General features: G+C 38.9%; 1 protein-coding gene across 6 annotated transcripts; it reads left to right on the top strand.

Moving 5' to 3' along the window:
* Nucleotides 1-429: 429 nt before the first annotated feature.
* mier2.L (mesoderm induction early response 1, family member 2 L homeolog) lies at nt 430-10,720 on the top strand. Of its 6 annotated transcripts, none has more exons than XM_018255983.2 (12): nt 430-584; nt 1,320-1,506; nt 1,759-1,884; nt 2,026-2,119; nt 3,386-3,426; nt 5,582-5,645; nt 6,974-7,122; nt 7,329-7,410; nt 7,619-7,713; nt 8,981-9,102; nt 9,197-9,282; nt 9,503-10,720. In XM_018255983.2, exons 4-12 carry the CDS (start codon nt 2,062-2,064, stop codon nt 9,787-9,789), a joined length of 984 nt encoding a protein of 327 aa, XP_018111472.1. In that variant the 5' UTR covers nt 430-584; nt 1,320-1,506; nt 1,759-1,884; nt 2,026-2,061; the 3' UTR covers nt 9,790-10,720. The 6 variants fall into 6 exon arrangements, with proteins under 6 accessions (XP_018111472.1, XP_018111481.1, XP_041418232.1 ...); XM_018255992.2 differs by lacking the exon at nt 430-584 and adding an exon at nt 637-879 and having other exon boundaries at nt 2,026-2,116; XM_041562298.1 differs by lacking the exon at nt 430-584 and adding an exon at nt 642-851.
* The last annotated feature ends 2,355 nt before the right edge of the window (nt 10,721-13,075 follow it).

Below are 13,075 nucleotides of genomic sequence, written 5' to 3'. Positions count from 1 at the left end.
CCAGAGGGGCTGCTGTAATTTGCCACAGCCAGTCACTATTTATTGGGCTGGTGGGGAATTGTTTGGGCCTCTGTGTAGCTATAGTGCCAAGGCTTATTTTGAATCTCATTGCAGACCTGATATAAATAAGTTTGGTGTTATCGACCTCTAAACAATAATTAGCCCTCAGAAACAACAAGGAAACTCAGAGCAACATCACCAGTGGGAGTCTGAATATTATATATCACTTAATCACTAGTGCACTGATAGGTTTTTTCACACTCGTCACAAGCACTTTGTTATACTTTTGCGGGTACTACTGCTTCAGGTACTACCGTTATTGCTGTCTGCAGCGCATCAGGCTCACCGCCATTGGATAGGCTAATGGGAGGAGCAAAGTTCTCCCTTCAGGTTATCCAATCGCTGTACAGGCTGTGCCGGGTTATACGCGTTGAGAGTACTCAAATAACACTAGCAATTCCAGGAAGTGATAGCAAGTAATTGCACTCTGCACCGCATACACTCATGCAGTAGTGTTTCCGAAGATGGTTTTTAGAACCGACTAGCCTGATATGCTTGGACATTACTCAGTGCACATAACCGGGGTATGTGAGCCGTAACTAGCGAGCCCACACTTATAAGTTCCCCTGTACCTATTATTTAATTCTTAGGCTGTCCTTCCGAGGCGCCTCGCGTGACTTCCTTACCTGGGTCACACCCCCTCATTCATTACAGCAGCCAACCAGCTTCTTTTCTCACATCCGGGCAACGCTGCTCCTCCTAGTCCGATGCTCGACTGGTGGAGGTACCCGGTGCTTTGGTGGTGGAGAAGCGACTTCTTGATTTCGCTCGGACACCCTGCTGGGTCGGAGGTTGTCTGTGTGTGTTGTAAACGTATGGGTAATGCTGAGTTCTCATGCCTTGTCACTGTCACTAAAGGAAAGAGACAGCTACTACAGCAATAAAGCCAGTGTGTATCGCTATGCATAAATAGTTCCGCCCATAATGACGCTGCCTCCTTATAAACTTAGAATATTATGACAGGCAAACGCAGTACTTTCTCAAGTTTTTACCTGAGGGAAAGAGTTGATAAATACGACATTGTGTGCGAGGATCAGTTAGTGAGATGAGAAGGGAGGCCAAGTGTTTGTAGTTTAGGGATCATGCGAATGCATCAATAACGCTTTGGGTCACATTCACAACCTGCAACACGTTTAAGGGATTCACAAAGACATCACAAGATTTGGCAGAAAGGAATAGCCAGACACCTGTAATACTGAACAATTATGATTGTATCTGATTATTCTTTGGCTCAACAAGAACCCACCTGTTGCCTTTAGGAACCTACCTTACCTGTCAAGCCATTGTGGAACACTGGAGACACCTGGTGCCTGTCTGAAGCATTGCGCAACAATCTGCCCTGGTCCTGAGTGAGACGATCAGCAATTGGTCACAGCCAGCAAGGAGTTAAAGCTAGCAGGGATCCTGGAGCAGCAGGAGGCATCCTGGGGCAATGGGGACACACAGGTAGGACACAATAGGGACAATGGATACCAGGGGTGTAACTATAAAGGAAGCAGACCCTGCGGCTATAGGGGGGCCCAGGAGGTATAAGGGCCCCATGAGGCCCTAATTCATATTCAATTTCAATAAACATTGGTAAAACAAGCCAACAAGTCAAGTGGGGCCCAGTAATATCTAGTTACGCCGCTGATGGATACCCTTGATGAGGTAGTGTATTGGTACAATACTGGAATTAACAGTGTTTTGGGCTTTTAGGTGGATGATCTGGCATTCCAGGAATTACTGGACTTCTATGGTTATGAAGCTTCGGATCCCCTTTCTGACCAAGAGGGTGAAATCAAAGGATCTGACTCTGAGCTGCACCAGAGTAGCCAGGAATTGGTACGATTAACTAGCCTAAACAAAAGGCACTTCTCTACTAATTAGTCATACGTCATTCATCATAACTAGGATTTATATTCCATTGTATTACCCTGTGCCTGTGAGGGTCTGGACACATTCATTATTTCTGTTTACTTGCAGGAATCAGTAGATGATGTGCCCCTTGAAGCTGAACAGATGCCCCCCTCTTTGCCTCCTAGGGATTCACTCAGTCTCTCTCCCTGGTCTCTCGGTAGTAAGTTTACTTTTATAATGAACGTTCAGTTCTTGTTAAAGTAGATGTCAACCCAAAAATTACATTTAACCAAACAAAACAAATTGTATTTCTCGGCTGTTTTCCACTGCATGTTGATTACACACTTTCAGTTGCTACTTGTAAATATAACTGTTTTGAAATATTATAAGCAGTATATGTTTGTCCCTTGCTATTTTCAGCCCTGGTGGCTTGGACTTTTGAGAGCGCATGAGTGTGCCCCTTAGTGCTCACTTGCGTCCTCTGGACTGCTGCTCTCTGCCCTGTGTGATGAATCAAAAATATGGCACTCGTTTTATTTGGATCTGATATCTAAATTGTCTTAAATGAAAGCATGGTAGTATCAGATGATGGCTATTTTCTTAAAGGGGCTATGGTGGAATAGTATGTAATTAAATCCACAATAAGGTATTGCAGCAAGTTCATGTATATCATATTAAGTGGCCTATTAAGGAATCTTACCAACCAAGAACTTGATATCAGGGCAGCACTCCCCTACTATATTGGCCTCAGGTGCACGGTAAAAGTTCCAAAGTATAATAAAAAAAGACCAGCAACTTAGAGATTTCTTGTGATAAAAAATGAGTGTATTAAAAAGTGCATGTACAGCCAATGTGATGCTTCGGGCCAATCAGGGACCTTTGATAAAATGAAATGAAAATTGATGCAAGGCTAGGGTGTCACTTTGTCCATTCCCTTCCAGCCTGAAGACTTACAAGGGGGCAGGATAACAAGTGGCCCTCCAAAGAGGTCCCGATACATAATGCGCCCACGGCAGGCCAGTGTTCAGGGGGGGAAGGATCCCAATGGCCACACATCTCTCCACTAGAGAGGTGCATCTTACCTGGAGGTTATGGCACCAAATCCAAAAAGTGCTATGTGTTAAAAAGTGCCAAGGTGACTCCAAAGGGTGTTAAAAAAGTGAAACGTTAGTTTAAATGCAGTTGCAGTGTTTTAAAAGTGGCTTTAATTTAGGGATGCACTAGATGCAAGGAATCGGTTCTCGATTTGGATGTATCCCAGCACTTTTTACAGCATTTGGCTGCATCTATAGAGTTTGTATTTGGTTTGCCAGAATACTTAAAGTCATGTGACTTTAAAGCTGTGAACATCTGAAAATGAAGAATGTTTTTTATTTATCTCAAATTTGAATATGCAAATTAGGGTTGAGCTTTGTTCAATATTCAGCCATTTTTTGTGGAACATTCAGTCCAGTTTAAATTAATATTTTTTATTTTATTGCTGCAGCTCATGAGGACCGGACACTGGAGCCATCTAGAGTTGAAGAAGTAAGTGATAAACTATGATTTATGAAACTTTTATCTAAGTACTCAACATTTATGCAACTGGTCAATTATGCACTTTCTGTACTGGTCTTTAATCCACCAATTCATATTTCTTTTAAATACTGCCCTGAAAAATTTGTAGAATTGTTTTTTCAGTTATTACTTGTTTCTGGAACTTGCTTTAATGGACTGAATTGTTACTAAGTTAATAGGAGTCACTGCTAAGATGGCAATCATAGCCTCTAGGTATGCCAGAAATTCTTTGTCATTTAGTTTGTCCTGTTAACTACAGTAGGTTACACCAGGTCTTCAGTGATATAAAATAATGGCATAATTATGAGGGTAAGTATGACATAAAAAAACACATATACATACACTTAAGCACATCAACAATGTCAGATGTTGCAAACACAAGTTTGTCCACTGCTGCCATATGCTTTGTAACACAAGAATTTTTCATACATTTTGTAGCAGGAAGTACCCATCAGTGCATTTGCACATAATAAATTGCCCTTCACACATAATACATTGTTCTCTGTATATCCTAATTTTTCTTTCATATTTGATTTTGGTTTGTTGGATTGAAGCAATCCTCCGATTATTTGAGGATAATTGATTACCTGTGCCAATTGCCAAATATTATTTTCTATGTGCTATCGCCTTATTAAAAAGTTGGAGTAGAGCAGTCTATAAGCAGGAAATAGAAACAAACAGAGACTTTTATATTAGCGCTGAAGGCATCTCTGTTTTAAATCAGGGCAGACTAGTGCAACCCTAGTATGCAACTGTCTTCTTCCTGGAAACAGTGCCTAAAAAGCACTATGAACATTACCTTTCTAAAACTAAGCTCACTGTTATATTTGTCAGTCCAGTCAAGAAGTTGTGGGTGGAAAATAAACTGTTTTTCTTGCTTAAAATATACAATGCAGAATCCTTTATCTTAAAGGCGAACTAAACCCTAAAAAGGAATGTGGCTAAAAATGCCACTTTTTATATACGGTAATGAACTTATTGCACCAGCCTAAAGTTTCAGCTTCTCGATAGCAGCAATGATCCAGGACGTCAAACTTGTTACAGCGGGTCACCATCTTGGAAAGTGTCTGTGACACTCACATGCTCGGTGGGCTCTGAGCAGTTGTTGAGAAGCTAAGCTTAGGGGTCGTTACAAATTTTCAAGCAGAACATGAGGTTTGTCTGTAATATAAGCTGATGCTACAGGGCTGATTATTAAATTCTAATGCTAATTGCACTGGTTTTTGTGCTGCAGTGTAGTAAGTATCTGTATTAATTACTAATCAGTCTTATATTGTAACTTTTATATTCTGTGTACTGTATATTGTGAGTGGGCCCCTAAGCTCAGTAAGTGACAGCAGCACAGAGCATGTGCAGTGAATCAGCTGAAAAGAAGACAGGGAGCTACTGGGGCATCTTTGGAGACACAGATCTTTACTGCTAAATGGTTGTGGTTGCCTTGGGCTGGTACAGAAGTTCAAAACATAATGTACAACATTTCTAGCCTACATCTTTAGTTAGGCTTTAGTTCTCCTTTAAGCCTAATCATTTTTTTATTTGACCCAGTGGCCATTTGTTAGTTTAAATATATTTTAACTTTTATGTTAGCCAAACTGGGCTGGTCTGATTGTTTGGCCCAGTTCCCACAATTCTACAAGTATAGGATGCATTATCCAGAATGCTCCTATAGATTCCATTTTAATAAAAAAATGAAAATCTTTAAAAATTATTTTATTTTTTTTCTATAATAATAAAACACTACCATGTAATTGATCCCAACTAAGATTACATTAATCCTTATTGGTGTTAAAACAATCCTATTGTGTTTACTTAATATTTAAATTTTTAGTAGACAACGTATGGGGATCCAAATCACGGAAAGATCCCTTACCCAACATCCGTGAATTATTACTTCAAGGGATCAAAATGGCTGTTGTTAATGGGACATAGGATGTTTGGCCACCACAGTTCTTTTGGAGCATTCTGAAGTAACCCTCGTGTGAGAGTGACAGCATCTGCAATTGGCAATTGATAAAAATGGGAAGTGGGTGCAGGAGCAGTTAAGTTTTTGGGTAATGTAATTTTCCATGCAAGCATTGCAATGGTCGAATGCATTGAGTCAATGACAGTATGTTCTTTGTTTCAGGAGACAATGCTCAGCTGTCAGGCCCAGCTTCCAAATCTGCATTATATTCCACCTGCTGAGAGAGGTGAGGGACTGTACTATTTATCAGTGTGTTAGTCGATTAGATATTCTACACTTTGAAGTGTCTACATCTTTAGTACAGCGATATTCAGAAAATACACTATTACAGTTAATCTTTGTCATTATAAAGTACATTGGCATTATTATTATTATTATTATTATTATTAAAGGGGACCGTCACCCAAAAAAAAAATCATAATCCTATTTTATCACATCAGTCAAGCAAAATGAACTTTAATTGCACTGTATAAATTATCTGAATCTTGTTTCCTCCAGTCTGGTAATTCATAATTACAGCAAGCAGGCAGGAGCCATTTTGTGGACATTATTATTGAGGCAAGCCTTGCATCATCTCAGAAACTTGTTTGTGCACCAGAATGGGGGACCTGATGTCCATCCCCATGCCCTGGTTACACAATTAAATGGTGAAGAGAAAGGGGGAATGTGGGGAGAGCAGCGATTTCTAGAAAGTGCTGAATGGAAAGTGAAAGTAATTGTCTGCCCTGCCTCTATGCCCAGGGCATAGAGGAGGGGCAGACAATATTTGATTGACAGCTGAGATGTTTAAATGAGCTTACAACAGCTATGAACGCTTAATAAAAAATAGAAATTGGATTTCATGTTTAATTTGAAAAGGACTTTTACTATACAGCTTTTTGTGTCTGGGTAAAATGTCCACTTAAAGCATTCTGAATCATTTCTCAGCCCTGTGCATACTGTGCTTGGATACCTAGTAATGCCGATCAATGCTCAGGCCTTTTAGATAGCACCTGAATTATGAAATTAGCTTTGGCCTGTGTTTCAAGCAGGTTGTATAAACAGAGGGAGCTCTGTACTTTTTGTATGTAGGAAGATCATAATGATATATGTTCATTAATTTTCACTCTACTGATACACTTTCTCTCATGGTACAAATAAATGAAAATTAACTCACAAGTCTTATAAATCTGTGCATAGATACTTCATATTCCATTTGTGGCCACACCCACACTGACATCAACCTACACTTTCATTCTCTAGAGTTAGTCTATGTCCCTAATTAAGGATTTATCTAACACACGACAAAGACTGACAGGGGCTTTAGAAGAACAAAGAATTTAGGTGGGGAAAATGCAAGGAACCATTTTAAAGTGGTACAGAGACATTCCTATATAAATAAGAAAGATGTTTATTTTCTGTAGGAGGTATGGCTATATGTAATAAGTGTTGGTGTAAAATACATTCTCTTGAGTTTTTATACTACGCAATTATTTATGTTCTTTTTTTTACAGATGATCAATATAATGTTATTATATCTTAGCATCAGTATGTTTTGCTGCATGTTATTTATAGATTTTGATGGAAAAGACCAGATATTATGGGATCCTGATGTCCTCCCTGAACAAGAGGTGGAGGAATATCTGATTCGTGTCTCTGAGCTTCAGCACAGAGCAGGCAGAACATATGTTCATGATGCAGAGCTTGTAAGGGATAATGAGCAGGTAAATGGTCAAAAAGTTCTATACTTTCTTTGATCACCATAATAGTATATTGCTTTTCACTCTTATTTTCTTTACTGTTCCTTGTTTTCTTTTCTTTTTTTTTTTCTGCTTGGCTGGGTAAGATTATTAATTGGTGTTCTTGCCTCTACTCGAGTGAGGTTACAATTCTTCCTTTCACCTCTTATATGTTTTTTTTATTGTTTCAGGCACTCTATGAGTTGGTCAAGTGTGGATTTAACTCAGAGGAAGCTATTCGAAGGTTGCATTTTAATGTGAAGGTTGTACAAGGTGAGAAAAGGATGGTAGCTTGGCAGAAACCAATGAAAGTAATAAACATGATAAATTAGTGGTAAATCTAGAACACATGTTGTACTGTCTGTGCCTGTATGACATAAGTAGGACTACACACTAATTGAGCATCATTTACATGGTTAAAAGTACTATATTTTTTGTTTTCTTTTACCTCTTCTTCTTTTTGCTTGTGTTTCAACCTTAGGTGGACTCGGTGCCTGGAGTGAAGATGAGCGGAGACATTTTGAGCATGGGTTCCGTGTTCACGGCAAGAATTTCCACCTTATCCAGGCTAACAAGGTAAGTTGAGAAGTGGTTGGAATGAATTAATGGCAGGTAACAGAGATGGGGATGCTAAAAAGCAGCTTGTTCTATAATGATGATTTTCCCCATAGTAAGGCTGAGAAAGCCTTTAAAAAGGATTTTTTTTATTTGTTTAGGCTAAAGCTTCTAACACACATGCTTAGCAATCTGTGGTTTATTAGGCGACACACGGTTTGCCACTTATTAGACCTAGTTATTGGGCTCACTGACAAGACCACAAGGACCTCAGGCAATCTCTCAAGCCAGTACAGGTATAGGACTTATTATCAAGAATGCTCAGGAACTGAGGTTTTCCAAATTTGGATCTTCATACTTTATGTTTCCTAAACACGAAATAAACCCAATAGGATTGTTTTGCATTCAATAACGATTCATTATAAAGAATGCTCAGGACCTGGGGTTTTCCAAATTTGGATATTCATACTTTAGGTTTCCTAAACATTAAATAAACCCAATAGGATTGTTTTGCATCCAATAACGATTCATTATATTTTAGCTGGGATCAAGTACAAGGTACTCAAATTATTTGATTGCAATGGAATTTATGGAAGAAGGCCTTTCTGGAAAAAGGGCTTCCAGATAACAGATCCCATACCTGTGGTGATGTTCTGAGCAGTCTCATCAAAATGGACAGACACATTATTTTGGGACAATACACCGCAGCTTATGAAGAAAAAAAAAAGAATATGGTGTTTTTTTCTGGTGCAATACAGTACCATTTTTATATTAACAAGAAAGAAATACAAAATATTGTAACTCAATTAGGCTATTGTTTGGATAATATACAAGATAGATACACGTTTAAAAGTAAACCTGCCATAAGATAGTTAATTTCAAATAATGGAAAAGGAAAATGAGATAAGAGCGGCTATAACTTCCTTCGTTAGTCAAGTCCATAATGACTTAAGTAAACAAGTAAAAAATAGCTGATTATAATTGCTTACTAGTCTCCATCTTCTTCCGCTTCTTCAGTCCTCTTTCCATTACAGGCAGCCGCATGCGCAGTAGAGTAAAAGCTGAACTTAGGTGCTGAAAGCTGACTTTTTTTTTTTTACAATGCTACGCATGTGCCTGCCTGTGCCTTGAGAAAAGAAGATAGAAGAGAAAGGAATAGAAATAGGAATAAAATAGTAATTTTAACTTTTTTTTTTTTTTTTTTTAATCTCTGAGCAAACTTGTCATTTCCTAGTACGAAGTCCCCGTTAGTTATGCTTTTTTAAAACCAGTTTTATTTCTATTCTAGGTTCGAACAAGATCAGTAGGGGAGTGTGTTCAGTACTATTACCTCTGGAAGAAGTCTGAACGCTATGAGCTTTTTAGACAGTCTCGTCTGGGGAAGAGGAAGTTTGGGAACGCACCATCTGTGTAAGTTTTTATGATACTTAAAATACGTATAAACTGCAGCCCTCAATGTGCCATGTATGGGCGATTTAATGAAATGTTGTAATGCCTCCTATAGGGAGAATGAATTTGACCTACCAGAAGCAGCATGTCCAACAAAGTTGCACGAATCTGTATTCAGAGGAGAACGTTTAGGACAAACAGGTAGAGGGGCTTTTCATATACCTACTTAATTCATTGCCTGAACACATTGCTTATATCTGTCTATAGTTCCAGCAGCTTCTTAGTTACTATTTTTACCTCCCTTTATACTTCCTAAATAAATCATTTCACGTTGCCACACATCTTTTCTGTGACACTAATGAGAATACTCATTATTACATGTTTATCTTCTAATAATTTACAACTTTTCTATTGTAAGCAGCTGTTACACAGAGAAATTCTGTAAACTATACCACCTGCAGTTGCAACAAAGACCAGTGTTCCTGTGGAATGAGAAGACAATCTGTTGCCAACTCCAGTGGCTATCAAAAAGCCCCTCCAATCACTGGTGACCTCATCAGCCTCAACTTTTCTCAGCAAACTCTGCCCTTGCTGCCTGATTTAAAGGCTCAGGATCCACCATTATCCACTTTCTCTATGACAGAAATGGCACTATCCGACTTCCTCTCAACACCCTCTCTTCTTTGTACTGCCTCTCTTCCTCCCTAATACCTATTTTCTATTCAATTTTCTGGAGACGTGAGATAAAGACTTTAAGTTACAGATACAGGTCATTCTGGTCATTTTCAACAGGAACAAAGAAGTGTTGTTATTTTCCTGATAACTTTCATTGGAGACCCATCTCTCTCCCACAGGTGCCTGTTGCACCCAAATTATTCTCCTCAGGGTGAACTTAACTAGTATTTAGCCACTGTGCTAGAAAACACTGGTGGGTGAAAACACTAATTTGTTGTACAGTGACAGCAGTTTAGCCATTTCATAAATTCTATTAAAGAACCTTGAGTGCCAGAATATTGTGATACAGCTCACAGTATATAATTTCCTTTGTAGCCTTTAGGAATTGTCTGAATACAAATTAGGTTGCTCCCTAGGATGTCATCATGTGGAGAATGCCTAAAAACTTTTTTTATGCACCCTCTTTGCCAGCAATAGAATAGGATGCATTTATTTTTGTGGGTGGTTAAATTATTTTTCAAAGTTTTGCTCTTTAAATGTAAGTATTTTAGACTTTTTCAATGAAATGTCCTGATGTATTTTTTTGGGTAAAATACTAGCCTGTATTTCTATGTTGCGATGATAACATTTGTTATTGCTAAACTTCTTTACTGATGTGTATTTAAGAGCACAACTCCTTTTTTCTCTCTGTTGTCTTTTGTCTCTCTCTGTACAAGAGTCTGGTTGCCAAAACATAGGTCGTGTTTTATACATACTTAAATTCTTATATAATTTTGAAATTAAACATTTGTACAGAATTCAAACGGGTGTCTGCAGTCAAGATCCTTACATGAAGTGATGTCTTAAAGAAGATTCAAACTCTGCCTATTCTTGACTACAATGGTGGTGCTCTGTCTGAATAATCTGTTGCTTATAAGATCAATGTGTCATATGAAATTAAGAATAAATCAGATGGCACTCAGAACCTGCAGTTGTGCTACTATATTCAGGTTTATTGAAATCTCTACTCATCCCCAGTTGCTTGAGTCATTGGTTTAGGTTGATGACTCCTGGGTCAAAATGAAAACACACAAGATTCTTTTCAGCATTCACTGAACACATAAATTCTGTGCACAAGAACATCAAGTTAACAAGCCAAGATGTGAAAGACAGCAAATTAGCATATTTGAGGGGATATCGGAATGCTTAACTATACAGCAAATCCACTCATACTGATCAATATTTGCTGTTTGATTCAAACCATTCTGAAAAATATACTGGGGGATATCAGAACTATACACCACCAGGCTGATTCCAAGGACAAGGAATACAAGCATCTCAAAGGAGATTTTAAAGCCTGTGAATAACCAGATGGGGCCTTGTAAGAGCATCAGCGTCATGCAGGATGACTAGATCAACACAGATAGGCAAAATTGCGTATATGTGGCTGAAATACTAAAAAAAGCTATTTCTGAATTTTTAAGGAATTATTGTATTTGTGTATTTTAAACCAACACCCTAGACCAGAGGTCCCCAGCCTTTTTTACACTCAAATGTAAAAACCATTGGGGATGCCAAGTAAGGGCTCTGATAGGCTAATTCAGTATAAATAGGGTGACCCCAAGTTCAAAAAATGTGCCTTCTCACATAAAATAATGCAATGTCGAGTTTTTGAAGACAACCAAATGATGAGGTAGGTTTTATTATTCATTTAACCTATTTTGCCATATGCCATTACTGTAATGTTGTTCCCCTTACACTAAGTAAAAATTCAGTATAGTACTCACTTGAGAAGCATTGTGCCTCATTTCATCATTAGGGTCCTCTTCAGCCATCTTAGAAAACTCTTCCTTTTCATGGCACCTACCAGGTCATAGGTCAAATGAGTCCATTTAAGTAGCATGGTGACATTGCATTGTCTCACCTTGACTTCCGAGATGCTTAGCTTCCTATAAGCTCAATGATACCACAAGGCTAACAATGTGAGCTTCATTTCATTGCTGTAGCCAGAGCCAGCATGGTTGACTTCAGCAGGGGCCATTGCACATGTTCCAAGCTGAAGGCAAGGGTGAATATTGCTGTGCCATATTACATCCATCAGTTTATTAGAATAATTTCATTGCAAAAATTTCTTAAACAACATTTGCATCAGAGTACGTTCCCCTATGTATACCTTCAGTTTTGAACAGGCAACCTCTGGGCAATTTTGTCACTGAGCACCTCTGTGGCAATATTTTTCTGCTAGTTTCTTGTACCTTATCACCCTCCACATTCCTGGTGTTCATTATAAAGTTGTTATAGTGTTACTGCAGGAGTTGAGCTGGCTCCTAAAAGTGTAATAATGTGACTGCAGGGGTTGGGCTGGCTCCTAAAGTTTTAATAATGTAACTGTAGGGGTTGGGCTGTTTCCCAAAGTTGTAATAATGTGAATGCAGGGATTGGGCTGGCTCCCAAAGCTGTAATAATGTTACTGCAGGGGTTGGGCTGTTTCTCAAAATTGTAATAATGTGACTGCATCGGTTGGACGGGCTCCCAAAACTGTAATAACGTTACTGCAGGGGTTGGGCTGTTTCTCAAAGTTGTACCAATGTGATTGTAGGGGTTGGACTGGCTTTTAACATTGATGTAATGTGACTGTGCTGGTTGGGCTGGCTTCCAAAGCTGTAATAATTTTACTGCAGGGGTTGGGCTGTTTCCCAACTTTGTAATACTGTGGCTGCAGTGGTTAGGCTGGCTCCTAACATTGTAATAATGTGACTGCATTGGATGAGCTGGCTCCTAAAGTTGTAATAATGTGACTGTGGGGGTTAAGGTGGCTCCTAAAGTTGTAATAATGTGACTGTGGGGGTTAAGGTGGCTCCTAAAGTTGTAATAATGTGACTGTGGGGGTTAAGGTGGCTCCTAAAGTTGTAATGATGTGACTGTCGGGGTTGGGCTGGCTTCCAAAGCTGTAATAATGTTACTGCAGGGGTTGGGCTGTTTCTCAAAGTTGTAATAAAGTGACTGCAGGGGTTGGGCTGGCTCCCAGAGCTGTAATAATGTAACTGCAGTGTTAGGCTGGCCCCTAAAGTTTAAATAATGGTACTGCAGGGGTTGGGCTGGCCCAGCAAATATCTTGCTCATATTCACAGACTTCTGGTGATTGAAGAAAAATTTATTTTAGCTGTGATCCTCCGTTTGGTAATATTTATATTGGTCTGGAGAATATACAGTATTTAAGGAATGGAGAATGACAGTGGATAATTGCAAGTAATCCTGTGCTTATTACAACAGGTGAAATAAACAAAACCAGACAAAAATCATTGACTGGGTAAGCCTTTTTTTCAAACCAGTTTAGGCT

This window comes from Xenopus laevis, chromosome 1L (assembly GCF_017654675.1).
Source record: "Xenopus laevis strain J_2021 chromosome 1L, Xenopus_laevis_v10.1, whole genome shotgun sequence".
In the NCBI taxonomy this organism is placed as follows: Eukaryota; Metazoa; Chordata; class Amphibia; order Anura; family Pipidae; genus Xenopus; species Xenopus laevis.
The sequence above is the reverse complement of the archived record's forward strand: the minus strand, read 5'-3'. Positions and strand labels throughout refer to the sequence as shown.

Excerpts from the sequence above, each read along its gene's own strand:
- mier2.L (XM_018255983.2), top strand. The coding sequence starts at position 2,062 with ATGCCCCCCTCTTTGCCTCCTAGGGATTCACTCAGTCTCTCTCCCTGG. Across the intron at positions 3,427-5,581 it reads AGCCATCTAGAGTTGAAGAA|GAGACAATGCTCAGCTGTCA; the intron begins GTAAGTGATAAA and ends TCTTTGTTTCAG. Across the intron at positions 9,283-9,502 it reads AGAACGTTTAGGACAAACAG|CTGTTACACAGAGAAATTCT; the intron begins GTAGAGGGGCTT and ends TATTGTAAGCAG.